This window comes from Pectinophora gossypiella, chromosome 17 (assembly GCF_024362695.1).
Source record: "Pectinophora gossypiella chromosome 17, ilPecGoss1.1, whole genome shotgun sequence".
NCBI lineage: Eukaryota > Metazoa > Arthropoda > Insecta > Lepidoptera > Gelechiidae > Pectinophora > Pectinophora gossypiella.
This window is the reverse complement of record NC_065420.1, coordinates 14653229-14669610: the sequence shown is the minus strand read 5'-3', so window position 1 is coordinate 14669610 and position 16382 is coordinate 14653229. Positions and strand designations below refer to the sequence as shown.

The following is a 16382-nucleotide window of genomic DNA, read 5'->3' as shown; positions in this document are numbered from 1 at the left end:
ACGGATACTATAATCGAACCTGCGACTTCACCATGCAAATCATGCGTTCTTCCAACTGGACGGTCACGAGCATTAATATGTATACATAATATGTATACATAATATGTATACATAATATGTATACATAATATGTATACATAATATGTATACATAATATGTATACATAATATGTATACATAATATGTATACATTAACTTTTTTGACAAATTGCACTGCAAGTCTCACTAAATGACAAATATGTTAGTGCGACAGAGTCCTAAAGTGGGTACATTATATTTACTCATGACTGTACCACCATGCACAGTCTAATTTATCACATGATACTCTTTAATTTTCTTCAACTTTTTTGACCTACATTATTGTAGATTTTGCGCATATGGCATTATTGACTACTTGACCGGGCAAATAGGGAGCGCTGAGGACTCTCACCCGGTGCAAAATTTAAGACAAGCGGCCGGGTGCCCAGCGGGAGTACAAATTCAAATTCAGAAAGTTAATATCTTTATTCAGTAGGTAACATAATTATACTTTCCATCGACATTGTTTACATACGTCACAATTAAAAAAGCAATATTGCTATTTGACATTTCCGCATATAAAAGTAAGTGCGAAATAAAACAACTGCAAAATAGCAATCCGTGATCCGTGCTTCGGAAGGCACGTTAAGCCGAAGGTCCCCGTTACTACTTACTGATGTAAGTAAGTAGTCGTTACTTGAGCCATGTCAGGGGCCTTTGGCGGCTCAATACTAACCCTGACACCAGAGATGATGAGATTGGTACTCCACCTCACAACTCACACGATAGAAGAGAAGATAGAAATATTGCTTTTTTAGAGAAAATGCTTTCTTGTGGCGTTTTAAACCTCTCAGTTCTCCAATGTTAAGATACCATTAATTTTGGACCAAAAATAAATAACCTCCTATCTCTACGCCGTCCGTTTTTCCGTTCCGACAAATCCTTTTAATTCCACTATCGGACTGGGCCAGCTAATAGCCCGTCATACCCCGGACTTATTACAAGAAATATCACTTACCACGGACCGTTATTACTTATTAGTTTCATCTAAATTCTTATAGCGTAGTAGGTAACGTGGTCCGGACTCAGTTAATTGATTGTGGCTGAGATGACTTGTGGAACTCGTCCTGGATTATTTCTATGAAATAGCGCGTGTATCTATCTAAGGAAAGAAAGTAAAAATATATAATTATAAAAGACATCAGACTTAAAACTTACACAAAATGACAATTAAATATGAAAAACCTTCGAAACGCTATTAATACGTGGGTTTCCTCGCGATGTTTTCCTTCACCGCTGAACACTTGACAATCATTTATAATCCAAACATGAATTCGGAAATCATAGGTCATAGTCATATTAAACTCTTTATTGTACACAATAATTAAATTAATGACAAAAATAGGTACAAAAGGTGGACTTTTCTCATCATTGGTGGCCAAGGGATGGTATGCGATATTGAGGCAGACCACCAACCCGGTGGTCGGATGACATTGTGAGGTACGCCGGAAAGCAATGGATGAGACTTGCACAGGACCGGAGAGGATGGCGTGAAAGAGAGGAGGCCTATACCCAGCAGTGAGTGGATACAGGCTGAGTAGATAGATTACAAAAAAGAAAAACGGATGTTCGACGAAATGAAGGTGGTGTTTCGAACGTAAAATATTGTTCGGTGAAGACCTTGAAAATCAAAAACTAAAACACGTTTAGGTTACTTACGTTAGTTTTGTAGTAACATTCATTTTTACCTATAGTATGTAAGTTACTTATGGTTGTTTGTTTTACTTATTTGTAGTACAATGTGTTTTCTCGGGAAGAGCGGAGTTGACTGATACAGGCGCTACGCTTAAAAGGAGGCTCCAATCACCTATAATAGTGTATTGGTTTTCTACAAATAAAGTATTTTTTGTATTTGTACATTCAAGTTGCAACTGCCAGCAACTCATTGACACCCCATTAACCTCCCATTGTCCATACATTCCAGGTTCACCTATACTTCTCAGCGCTTCCAGAAGACAAGGTGCCGTACGTGAACAGCGTGGGGGAGAGATACCGCCTCAAGCAGCTGCTGCAGCAGCTACCGCCACAGGACAATGAGGTGAGGATTTATACTTGTCAGCACTGGAACTGCTGGAAGGCAAGGTGTCGTAAAACAGCGTGGGAGAGATGTACAGCCTCAAGCGGATACTGCAGGAGCTAGAGAAGCAGGGTAATGGGGGATGCTCCTTGTTCGAGAGGAGCTTCGTATAATTGAGATAGAACTTCACTTATGACGATGCTGGAGCATAAGACGTAGACTACACTGTTAAAACAAGGAGCGAGTATAATGTAAGTAACTACCCCCATCCCGTTGATTGAGGGGAGGCCCAGCAGTGGGACGTACGTTATATAGGTTGTTTAATGTAAGTACCTAATTGATGTTGAAGTGAGATACTTATGCATATTTTTACAACCGTTACGGATTACACAATCAATCGATCTACAGAACTCCACCTACCCTAGCAGCACGGGAACCGGGTCATTCAACACCAGCTACGTAGATAGCGTTCCCTGCGTTTATTGGTCAAAGACCTTCATATAATTCGCGCCGCGCGCGGTGTGGTTGTCATTCAGACCCAGAGGTAGCCAAGTTGCAAAACTTATTCATAATCACAATCGATATTCGCCAATCGTCAGTTGCATTTAAAACGTATTAGTCATTCCCATACATTTTCATCACAGTCACTGATCATGATCGTCTGCAACTTGGCTAAGGCTCCTGTTTATGCTAAGGTTCAGTCCAAGCAGCGTCTTCCTATCATCTTCGGGTTCAGAACTCTTCGATCTTTTTTCTTTGTTAGCGTGTATTTGCCCCAGACTTTCTGACCCGCCAATATGTGACCTTTCCAGGTCCGCTACTGCCACGCGCTGTCAGACGAGGAGCGCAAGGAATTGCGGCTGTTCAGCGCGCAGAGGAAGCGGGAGGCGCTGGGGCGAGGGCAGGCGCGCCAGCTGCCTGCGCCGGCGCCGTGCGAGCGGGTGAGTACTGATTTTGAAGTAATTACTCTTTATACAGAAACAATCATCCAAATGTAAGGACGAAAAACCCAAAATCGATCGACGCAACCTTTGACGTTTAGTAGTTATGTAACCAAATGTAAACAAATATACTTACCTACTCGAAATGTATGGGCGCTGTACCCAAACAATAATAATGCCAATTGACGAGTTATAATTAGTTGAAACCCCATAGATTCAATCAGTCTAATAAATAATACATTATGACGCCTTAATTGGCACTACTTTCAGGTTGATTAACATTACGGTTCTCTCTGAGCCTTGGTCTTTAAGGAGTTTAAATAAAAGGCATCTTCAACCCGTGTGTGTGTAGCGTCGCATCGCGTTTGCTCTCAGTGCTCCCCATTTGTCCGGTCAAGTAGTTAATGCCAAGTCACGTTAATAAAATAGCATCGCATGTGATGTGTTACAGCCCTTACACCTCCCCCAACCACAGGGAAGATACAAACAGCAGAAACGTGACCTCCATAATGAAACGGCCGATGAAAATATTAAGGAAAACAAATTGATTCCACCAATTATAATTAAAGCCGGGAGCTCAATTGACTTAGGGCATAGAATAAGGAATTCTATATACGTATATACCTACTACGTATAGAAAGGCAACCCTCCGCTCCCCTCCCTCGGTCTTACTTTAGTCTTCAATCGTATGGGCGTCAGACGTCACACACATAGATGCGCGTGTACGATAACATCAACATAATTAAAACACACAATAACGGGTTCTTACCGCGTTTAAATCAGGGATATGAGACTCCCGATATTTCGACACTAAGATAGTTCCGAACATTCCGATATCAAATACATAAACAAGTGGCAAATAAAGATGGTAGACAGATATGTCTGCACGTAGAAAATTATGGATCTACCTACTCCACTCCAATCTCATCAGCTATCCCGTGATCATGGCACATGCAGCAGTGTCGAAATATCGGCAGTCTCATATCCCTGATTTAGACGCGGTAAGAACCCGTTGAAGACGTGTAGTGTTTGTGTAAAACGAGGTGATTTGTATGAAGTGTCCGGGGTGTGGTAGAGTGTACTTCCTTGCATTAGATGAATAAGAAACATAATGAAACATTTTTAGTTACCTACAGCTTCAAAACGCTTTTGCTCTACTAGTATTGACAAAACAAGCACCATGACCATATTTGTATGGACTCCTCCACCTCTTCTTCTTCTTCTTCCTAGCGTGAATCCCGCCGTCTTGCGCCGGGGTCCGCTTTCCTACTGTTCTTCCTCCACTTTGCCCTATCCTGGACATCGTCTTCGGATAACCCGCAACTCTCCATGTCTTTCTCCACGACACTCAACCATCTCAGCTTAGGTCTTCCTCTACGTCGCTGACCAGTAATATTGAAGTCGAGTGCCACGTTGCCAATGTACTCAGGCGGTCTTCTTTTAACATGCCCATACCAACGCAGCCGGTTTTCCTGCAGTTTGTCAGCCACGTCACGTACACCGAGGCTACCGCGCACATACTCGTTGCGAATCTTGTCGAGCCTCGTCACGCCGCACATCCAACGTAACATCTTCATCTCTGCAACTTGGATGGACTGGACATGTTTTTTCGTTACGGCCCACGTCTCGCTTCCATAGGTTAAGACAGGTCTTATTACTGACTTATAGATAAGCCCCTTCAGCTTTACAGGCATTCGGCTATCACAGGTAACGCCAGTAACTTCACGCCACCTGAGCCAGGCTGCTGATATACGGTGCTGTATGTTGCTCTCCAAATTTCCGGAACTGCAGATTATTGTCCCCAGATATTTGTACTCCTCGCACTGTTGAACAACTTGTCCATCTATCACTATAGGGTCAGCGCTAGGGTTCTTGACGTTGCATTCCATATATTGGGTTTTAGCTACACTAAGTACTAGCCCACCTGCCTGCAACTGACTTTTCCACGCTGCGAGGGCATTCGCCAGTTCTTGTCGGCTTGATGTGCAAATCGCTACGTCATCTGCATATATGTAGGTCCATGTGGCTACTTTCTGAGCATCTTCAGTGAGGGTATCGAGTACGAGACTAAACAAATACGGACTGAGTACTGAACCTTGATGAACACCCTCAGTCACGGGGATGGATTGTGTGACTCCTACTGTAGTTCGTACAAAAGAGCGGACATCCTTGTACATGTCGGCTACGATGGTGACGTATGCCTCGGGAACATTTTTCCTTCTGAGACTCCAGTATATTGTATTTCGGGGCACACGGTCAAAAGCCTTTTCCATGTCTAGGAATGCAATGTAGTGGGGTTCATCTTTTGCTCTGTGCTCTTCAGTAACCACGGTCATTGCAAAGATTGGATCAATAGTTGAGAGCCCTGGGACGAAACCATACTGATTCTGAGAGAGACAGCATTCCTGACGGAGACGGTTATCTATGATTCTCTCATATAACTTCATGGTATGGCTCATTAATTTTATACCTCGGTAATTATTACATTCATAGCGACTTCCTTTGCCTTTATAAAGTGGGATGATTGTACTCATCCTCCAAGCATCCGGCATGCATTTAGTCTCCAGGAGCATGGTGTTGAACAGATTCTCCAGTATTACGACTCCGGTATCACCCAAGCACTTCCATGCCTCAATTGGAATGCCATCCGGACCCAACGCTTTCTTATTTGACATTTTATTTAGCGCGATCTTAATTTCTTGAGGTGTTATAGGGTAAATCAAACCCAGATTTACATCCTCCTGAGGCAAATTTATACTTGCAGTGTTAATATTTAATAGGTTGTCGTAATATTTGTACCACGTTTTCAAGATGTCGTCGTCTCTAAAAAGTAGATTGCCATCCGGTCCTTTAAGTACTTTTGTTTTGACGATATCTTTAGTAGCCTGATCCCGTGACTTCGCCAGCTTGTAAATGATTTTGTGACCATCCCTACTCTCTAAGGAGTGGTACAGATCTTTGTTCGCTTTCGATCTCTCGACAGCAACTACTCTTCTGGCAATCTTCTTTTTCTCCTTATATATATCCCGATCCTCTGTGGTTTTAGTAGACTGCCATGTTTTAAAGGCTTGTTTCTTATCCCTGAGTGTTTTCTGCACTGGTTCTGTCCACCACCAAGTATCTTTAGATATTCGTCTTCCTCCCTTAGTTCGCCCGAGTACTTTGTGTGCTGCCTTTAAGATCTGAGCCTGTATGTGCTGCCACGCTATATTTACATCTTTTCCAATGTCGTCAGGGATACAGAGGTGTTCTAATTCCTTCCGGAACCCTTCAATATTCTCACCCTTTAGAATCCACCATCTGGTGAGTTCTGGTTCCTTTTCTTTCTTAGGTTTTATTTTCCTTCTGAATTCCAAATCCATTTCGACAAGTCGATGTTGTGGCGTCACACATTCTCCGGGTATGACCTTGCAATTTTTAACTCTTCCAATCAATGTTCTATTTAAAAGCAAGTAGTCGATTTGCGAACAATTTGTGCCACTTTTATATGTGATGAGATGCTCTGGCTTCTTTATGCAAAATGTATTAACTATTGCAAGGTCGTGAGACATGGCATGTTGCATAATAGTTTTGCCATCTTCATTCGTTGAACCAAAACCGTGACCTCCATGTACTCTCTCGAACGGCTTAAATTCCTGGCCCACATGGCCATTTAAGTCGCCACCAAGAACCGTGGTTTCATTGCTTGGTATCTCCCGTAAAATGTCATCCAGAAGAATCCAAAACTCCTCTTTTTCCTTTATTTCATTCCAATTGGAATATAAATTAACTCATTAAATATACTTTCGGACAAAACTGACAAACTTCCCTTGCGAAATGCAAATAAAAATGTTAGCTCATTTCGGACTTTCTAAAACAAACATTTGTTAAAAACACACGATAAACAAATGAGTCTCCCTAATTAAACGGTTGGAACTCAGCTCATCTGCGGGTGTTTGGACAACACCCTGTGAGCTGACAGTAGGCGTTTTATCTTCATCCTGTATACATAGGGACTTAGTGACGAGAGACAGCGGTTCACTACTACTACTACTACCCATGTAGTGATACTGTGTTTTCAAAATTAGACTACATAAAACGTATAACAGTGGCCACGGTCTAATGGTTAAGCGTTAGGCTCACGATCCACAGGTTCAGGGTTCGATTCTCGATAATAACAAAAAATTAAGTACCTTACGAGACTCTCTCCCTGATTCGGTCAGAATATTGTAGGCTGAAATTACCTGATTGTCTGACTAATTATTAAAAACCAATGCAAATCGAACAACGCGAACAGTCGCTACGTATAGAGTATGCAACTATTCGGATTTCCGAAAAGGAAAACACCTTCCATGGTTATTAGTACAATCAATTAGATGTTCTAATTATTTTTCGTTACGGTGTCACTAACACCCTGTGTACGATTAACAACATAAGCTCAAAAATTCAAAATTCAAAAATATCTTTATTCAGTAGGTAACATAGTTACACTTTGAATCGTCAATTTTCACATAACGAACGTCTCATCCGCCTAAACTGCAGCTTCTCACAACCTGTACAGCCAGGGAAAAGAAGCTGCAAGAAAAACCTCGTCTATATGTTTCTTACGATACAGGCTTTGCCTAGTGTAAGAATCATAGATATTGCTTCTGAAAAACGTAAACTCAGTAATAATTGTAAACTTACACAAAAAAATGTAATGCTGATTTTGTAAAAATTGTACCTTTTTTTCTGAATAAATAAATATTATTATTATTATTATTATATCCCAATTAGGGTAGTCAGAGATACATCCATCACTAGATGAAACGACAATTAGGGTAGCCAAATACATCCATCGCAAGGTGAACTAAGTACCCATGCCTCAAGGTTTCTGTTAGATCAACGTGGTTGCTGGCTTACATGTTGATTTGCAAACAATTTTCAGCATCATCGCTCGGCTACCCTCCCCGCTATCGCCTCCGCTTATACACTATAACCGCAGCCTGTACTCCCCAGTGAAGTAACATTTTAATCCGACGGTACATAAATCATTCCACCCCGCTTGCAATTGATACCCACATTTTTTGTTTTGTCTCACTTTTACCGGGTAAAAGCCGGGGCTTTGTACTCCTGTTTAGGTTTCACATGCAATATATGGCTACGAATGAAAATCTCTGGCCAAGTAGCAGATCAAACCAAATATAATTTATTGCACACAAACAGAACATACAAAAAAATATACGGCGATCTTATTGCTATGAAGCATTTTCTTCTAGGCAACCACTAGAATAGCCTTAAAAAACTTGGATGCGGGACGGTGAATATCTACAATACAAAACAAACATAAACGTCCCACTGCTGGGCACAGGCGTCCGGTCATAGAATAAGTACTACGTATAGAACGGCAACTCTTCGCTCCCCATCATTATCTGAGCTAGGTTTACCTCATCCGCCCTCGAACACTTGAATCGTATGGTGTCAGTGTGTGTAATAATAAAACAGCCTCCGTGGTCTAGTGGTTAGAGCGTTAGGCTCACGATCTTTAGGTCCGGGTTCGATTCCCGATGGGGACATTGTCGAAATCACTTTGTGAGACTGTCCTTTGTTTGGTAAGGACTTTTCAGGCTTGAATCACCTGATTGTCCGAAAAAGTAAGATGATTCCGTGCTTCGGAGGGCACGTTAAGCCGTTGGTCCCGGCTATTAGCCGTAAAAACACCTCCACCAACCCGCATTGGAGCAGCGTGGTGGAGTGTGCTCCATACCCCCTCCGGTTGATTGGGGGAGGCCTGTGCCCAGCACTGGGACGTATATAGGCTGTTTATGTTATGTTATGTAAACCGAGGTTGTCTGTATGAAGTGTCCGGGATGTGCTCCGGTTACACCCACTGTCTAAGTCCCAAATAGGGAGCGAGCCTACTGCATTAACTGGGCACAAATCCTAGAAACCACGGGATATCCATTTATCTATCATCCAAACATGAATTCAAACTCAAATTCGAATGCAATTTTCGTTTATCCAGGATAAAAACTAGAAGCTCAGATGTAGGCGGCAGCACTGTTGAGTGTCCGTAAATTTTGACAGTTCTTAAAATTCGTGATAAATTGCTATAAAATCTGAAGCAACGTCGAGTGTATTCCTTCTGAATGATGAGTTACGAAAAAGAAAAGCCATCGGCTGGAAAAAGGCAGTTTTGATTGAAAATAAGTTTTTCTAAGTTTTATTATTTTCGATGTTTAGGGAATAAATATAACACTACGTATGATTTTTCAATTAAACGCCACGTCATTTGGCTTATCGTGTAAAAATATAACCAAAAGTTACTCAAATAATATAGGAAAGTGACAAAATTCAAATTTAAGGGCACCCAACAGTAGCGACACCTGATGAGAGAAATAGGCAGTTTTTATCTTCATTTATTTGTTCGACGAAACCCTCTTTTAATTTAAACAATTCGATAAAAGAAGACATCAAAGCCGTCTGTTCTACAAAGGACCAAAATCATAAAAACTAATTTCGCCAAAACTTTACCGATTCTAAAAATTAGTCAGGCGATACTTTCGTTTAATTTCATTCTCCCAAACGTCTGCCCACCCTGCTATTACCGGCCGTCAATTACACCCTCTAGCAATAACTCCGGAGTCTCGGGTTCGAATCGTTTCTAATCACCTAAGTTTTAATTTTTTCAGAATATCCCTTTTTTGCAGCGGTTTTTCTAATTAAGTTTGTTGGAACTGCTTTCGCTAATTACTTGGGATTTTTATCTTTCTTATTCAAGTGAAGGAGAGAGGAAAAATACGCTTTTTTCTTCACCACATTACTTCACAACGGTTTGTTGAATACGCCGAGTCGATGCAGAGCAGATACTTGCCTTTCTATTTTGACTGCACTGAAAAAAAACGTTTATTTTTAGAAGTAAGTTTACAAATATCCAGAAAAATCACTTAAAGAATCACTTGAAGAGTTTTTTCACAAAAATCACTTTGTGACCCTAGTTTGGTTAGGACATTGCAGGCTGATCACCTGATTGTCCGAAAGTAAGATGATCCGTGCTTCGGAAGGCACGTTAAGCCGTTGGTCCCGGTTATTACTTACTGATGTAAGTAGTCGTTACATGAGTCATATCAGGGGCCTATGGCGGCTCTGTAATAACCCTAAAACCAGGGTTGTTGGGGTTGGTGAGGTGACTCACAACCCACACGATAGAAGAAGAAAAATTTCCAGTGTTGGGGTTTCTTTTAAGTATCCAAGATACTTGTAGTAGAAACCCCGCTCTTCCTAAGTTGTACAAAATATAGATTATAAAGGTAATTACTAATTACAATTTACAATATTCAGGCCTAAATGACGTTAAAACAGGGGGAAAGAAAACAAAAGAAAATAATAAAAATAATGCAAAAGAAACCGAGAATCGAAAAAGTTTCTATCGATTACACCTCAGATATCGTTAAGCTCACGACTTTATTCCCAATTGGACTAGACAGAGGTACATCCAACCCAGGAAACAACTACTTACTTATTTTATGTATGTAAGTACATACGAAAAAAAAGAGAGTTTATGTATCGTGTATTTCGTACATGTGCACCGAAACTGCAAAAGAGAAACACATTTTTAAGTACAAACTGCAATTTCCTTCAAAGGAAGTTCTTTACTTTATTTGCAGCGCTGTTCTTTGAGGAAGTTAATATAAAATTCCGCCAGCGAGGCTGCCAGACTACGGGTAACTCATTTAAACTACTGTCCACGGAGACATAGAGATGTTGCGCTTTGTATAGATGATTATCAGACAAAGAAATACATTTAAATAGGTGAAGCCACTGTAGGTGAAGTCACTGTAGGTGAAGTCACTGTAGATGAAGTCACTGTAGATGAAGTCACTGTAGATGAAGTTACTGTAGGTGAAAGTTTAAGTAAAAATGTTTATTTTTCATAAAAAAAAATACAAAAAATATTGGTACAATAAAAACCCCACAAAACCAATTCCTCGGTTTGTTTGTGGCAGTGGAGTTAGCTTAAAATACTTACAGTTAACTTATAGTTAAGAGATCTTTTGCATAAGATGTTTAAATAAAGATTTACTGAATTTATTTCTATTGCACTCCTGACGTATTCGACCGGCAGCATGTTGTACAGATACGGTACTCTATTCTCTTTAGATGAATATTTACATAGGTGGATGTTAATTATTTTATAATTGATTTGAATACATATAAGAAAGTCATCGATAAAATATTGTTTCAACTACTTCACCTCCCTACTACTTTGCATGTCAGAGCTAACGTCGGGGCGCAAATAAAATCAAAAACCATCTTCCTGCAAGTTAGTTGCCGCCCCCGGCGTTACTTCAGACAAATTGCAATCTTTTGATTGTATCTGCTCGGTATTTAGTCTTGGGAGAACATTAAACGGCGAGGTACATTGGTAAATACCACAACACATACACATTTTACCACATTTTTGTATTTTTATGTGTTCTCGCAAATAAATTGATTTGAAGTAACGTTTACATTAATTTTACGCCCATTGCAGGCAGTACACTAGTACCTATATATCGTCGCCTTATCGTGAAAACCACGCAAGCGCCGTTTTGAAAAATCATATTAAGTATCATAAATAAAATCGCAAATCGTAACTTGTGTTTTATTAAAACTTTAAAAAGAACGAAAATCACAACACAACAACAACAACAGAACAACAACAACACACAACACAATACCAACAACAACTAAAACTAGTACTAAATAATTTTACAAAACACTAAACAAAAAGTAAAAATAATAAAACCAAACAAGTTTGTTAACTTAGAAAGTGATAAATATATTAAAAATAATTAAATACCCGATTTTATTCAACATTCAGATTTTATAATCTAAGTTAAAAATTATCTGAAAATGTACTTATGTATATTATTATTATTTTACTTGAAATCTAAAAGCTTAGACACCTACAATTTCAAACAGCCCAATCAAAACTTATTCAAGTTAAAACCGTCGAAATCTGGTAATGGCCGGTTATTATAGTAAAAGTGCACCAACCCGCACCACCGTGAAATGATTCCTCCCTCGCTACGCCACAGCGGGCAATTAGCGATTAATGTACTGGAAATATTTGGTCTTTCTACCACTTCAAGGAAAGTGGTGGGTTTTATAAGAGAGTGCGCTGTTACATTGCTCTAGACGGCACGACATTGAAAAACCTAGCGACACTAGCGCCACGGCCGCGGGACTTGTAGCGCGAACTGTATTTTAAACCTGGTATTATCTTTAGTCCTGACAGAGGGCAGCAGTAACTATCAGTACTATCCAGAGGCGGAGGACATGAGTCCTAGTACGGCTTTGAAATATACTACTCTGGGCGCCATCCCACTTGCGTCAGACATAGTATTGCGGGGCGGAAGGCAAGAGAGAAACCACTGCCCTATTTTTCCCTAAAAAAGTAGCATGGAGAATGCTACACCGACAAGAGCGTGGCTCTTAAATTAGTGATGAAGATTATTATCTTTAGTGTTCGTTTGGCAATAAGGTGGAATGAGTAGAATATTTCAATAAATAAGTATGTTAAATAATAATTTTATAGGAAGCATTACCACAGCGTATTGGTGGGTACATTCCCCTTAAACGACTTTTACTATATTGCCGAACAAACAAATACTTGCACTCATCTACAATACACCGAGAACATAGATATATTTTACTTTGATTTACTTTACTATGTTTAAAAACGTCTAGTCAAATCAATTATACGTATCTGTTCTTGGAATCTTATTTTTTTTAAGGAGTAATAATGTTTTACTGTATGCATCATATTGACAAAATAAAAGAAAAATTGAATAGACAGTGGAGTGATCTGTAATAAAAATAAATCTCTGCCAGTCAACTCGCATAATGTGTTTCCGTACTATTTGTTGTATACGTTGTATAGTGGACACAGTGCACCCTCGTGATTCTGAAGTCGACTGACGAGTGGTTTTAACGACATATCTAAGAGTGGGTGACGTCAACTGTGAAGGAATACCTCTTTCTTCACTGAGGGAGATACCTACCCTCTGAGAGTGACGTCATCATTGCTAATTGGCGTTTTATTTTAAATCGCTCCAAGCTTCATGCCTATCAAGATTGGAATCGTATATTACTTCTCTCTCTTTATTTAAAAGCTGCACTCTTGTCGGTGGAATAATCGCCTCCATTTTCATTACTCCATAGATAGGGCGTGTAGAATGGTTGCCCCAATCGCCTTCCATTCCGCAGTACACCGACCAATTTCACAATCGGTGATGTTCTAGCTAGAGCCCTACCAGAATCCTTTTCCTCGACCTCCAACCAGTACTAATACCGCTGCTGCGCATTAGGGGTGCGCTTTTGAAGTAGCGGCGCCTACTCTCTACGTCACAAGATCGTCGCATATTATACTTACTTACGGAAAATTACTTAACAGATACCGGATGACCCGTGGCGAGAGCACTCAGCGCTCCCCATTTGTCCGGAAAGTAGTTAATAGGTACCTACGATAAGTCACAAACAGCCTCCGTGGTCTAGTGGTTAGAGCGTTAGGCTCACGATCTGGAGGTCCGGGTTCGATTCCCGATGGGGACATTGTCGAAATCACTTTGTGAGACTGTCCTTTGTTTGGTAAGGACTTTTCAGGCTTGAATCACCTGATTGTCCGAAAAAGTAAGATGATTCCGTGCTTCGGAGGGCACGTTAAGCCGTTGGTCCCGGCTATTAGCCGTAAAAACACCTCCACCAACCCGCAGTGGAGCAGCGTGGTGGAGTATGCTCCATACCCTCTCCGGTTGATTGAGGGGAGGCCTGTGCCCAGCAGTGGGACGTATATAGGCAGTTTATGATAAGTCACAAAACAAACCGGATGACGGATATCGGATGTAGTGCGACCAATTCGGTTCCGTCATTTCACGGACTGGGATCTGGGGGGTTAAAATGGCCACATCGACGCAATTCATCTAATAAAGCAATATTGCGATTTGACATTTGTTTGCATTGCGCACTTACTTTTATATGCGCAAATGTCAAATTGCAATATTGCTTTCTTAGATGAATTGCTTCGATGTGGCCATTTTAACTCCCCTGATGTACTTAGTGTGAAAATGCCTTAAGGGACATAATTATACAGAAATAAAGCGATGTATCATAAAGTTAAAACACACGTGGCTGTATTTTACGATCTGCGTGCGTCGTGTGTTACACTGAGTTAGTTGAATGTGGGGTGAGGGGGAAAACTGTCTGGTTTTGTTGCAAACTTCAATCTCAAAAATATCTTTATTCAGTAGGTAACATAGTTAAATGCTCATTTTTTTATATAACGAACGTCTCATCTGTCTAAAACTTCCGGCCATGTAGTTAATGCCATCTGCGGCAAATATACAATAAGTCACGTCAAAAAAAAAACGCCTAAAACTGCAGCTTCTCACAACCTCGGGGAAAAGAAGTTGCAAGAAAAACCTCGGCACAGGTCCCTAAAGTTCCTAGTCCATAGATGTTCTTAAAAAAAAACATAAAATATTGTTATACAATTTAATAATTTGGCTGCATAATATAAGTTCCCAGACAGTTAATACCATGCTCTTATATCTTCTAAATAATCACTAACCTTATAATAGCCTTTTTTACAAAGTTTCTGTTTAAACTGTACAAAGTAATTAAAAGAAATAAAAACGTAATTTCAGTTCAAGTAAAAATTGAGACTATATTTTTTATCTTGATTGAAACTTGCTTGTCTATTTCGAGGTTTTGTTGACAACAATCAACATACGAATTTTTTTTTTTCAAAAAGACGCTTATGTACCTACACGGTTTTACACTATAAGGCGACATTGTATTTCCCCGCTCGTGCTATAAACTGTTAATTAAATAAGTAAAATATGACCCACCAACAAAGCCTCTTTCACCAAATCCTTAAAGACCCATAAAGCCACAATATCCTCCAGTTAACAAAATTAACATAAACCTCGTTTATAAATCTGTCAGTACGTGTATAAGAAAATACATGGGACGTGTAAGGCTCTTGTGGGTTTAATGGGCATTCAACGCCGCGGGAGGGAGTATGTATTGTTAGGTGAGTTCCTTTAATTGGATGTATCTTTGGCGTTTCAATTTTAATGATGATGCAACAATAAAGCTGGTGGAACTATTCCTATTCCTTATTATTTCCTAAACGTCCTCCATGGTCTAGTAGTCGGTTGGGCCCCGGAGGTAACGGGTTCGAGGCCCGGCGGGGACATAATCAAAAAAATCACTATGTGTCCCTAGTTTGGTTAGAATATTACAGGCTGATCACTCGATTGTCTGAAAGTAATATGATGAGTGCTTCGGAGGGCACGTTAAGCGGTCTCAGCTACTATTTACCATAGTCGTTATATGGGACATGTCAGAGACCTGAAGTGGCTCAATAGTAACCCTGACATCAGGGTTGATAAGAGAGAAGAAGAATTCTTCAAACATTTCTGAACAAAAACGAAGTACGCAAAAAAAATCCAAAAAGGAATCGAATCAAACAAATGCTTTTTTTGCGAAACAGACTAATATTTAAAAAGAAAGCACCTACGTAGGTAATAACTTTTCTTCACGCTCTGTCGCACTTGAAATGTAATTTTTAAAGAAACTGATAATATAAGTACCTACAACCGCCATCTTTTTCTCACTCTCCCATTTACACCCCTTCGCACCTGTTTCGAAACTACGTTCATAAACACAATCTTCGCGCAGTTTTCCCGCCAGAGATATATTTCCCTACTCGCAGCGCCCTCTGTTATGTATGTCGCTCGTGATTTATCGCGTCGAGTTATGAGCGCGTCGCCGACAGATGGCGTGAGTTGTTTATTGCTCCCGCAGATTTATTGCAAGGGGTAGAACTTGCTAAATGCTTATTGAACAAGCATGTTATTGTTTTCTTTGAGTGCAAATGTGTGTCGCTAAAGGTCGCTATTGGAATAGGTGTTATTGGCTTAATGAGTGCTTAGGCACAATACAAGAGTTTAATAGAGAAAAAATATGTTTATGCACTTAAAAAAAAATGCAAGAAACCGAACGATAGGAAGCCTACCTATAAGTAGGTTCGTAATGTTAGTTGCAGATTAATGAATGGGACAAATAGAACTACACATTTACATCATCAGAAAATTTAAAAATCGAATAGTTTCTTTTTTTTATTATCTTTTACTATTTGTTTATTATTATTATTTTCAAATTGGCCGTTCCTTTTGTTGGTAGGTGCCTATGTACCCTACCGGGATAGGTGGGAAAAAATGCGAATGATTTAGAGTTTGTCCTATAGTTGATTTCTACGAGACAACATTTTCTAGGTTACCATGTCCTCGACCGCATCATCACTTGCCATTAGGTGAGATTGTGATCAAATTTAGTGGTTCC

At 40.0% G+C, this 16382-nt stretch overlaps 1 protein-coding gene across 3 annotated transcripts in view; it reads left to right on the top strand.

Moving 5' to 3' along the window:
• LOC126374704 (protein prickle-like) overlaps positions 1 to 16382 on the top strand; it is a 268632-nt gene that overhangs the window by 171373 nt on the left and 80877 nt on the right. For all 3 annotated transcript variants that reach the window (XM_050021423.1, XM_050021421.1, XM_050021422.1), the window contains exons 4-5: positions 2002 to 2115; positions 2907 to 3035. In XM_050021423.1, the coding sequence (XP_049877380.1) occupies positions 2002 to 2115; positions 2907 to 3035 (243 nt within the window). The remainder of the gene's footprint in view (positions 1 to 2001; positions 2116 to 2906; positions 3036 to 16382) is intronic.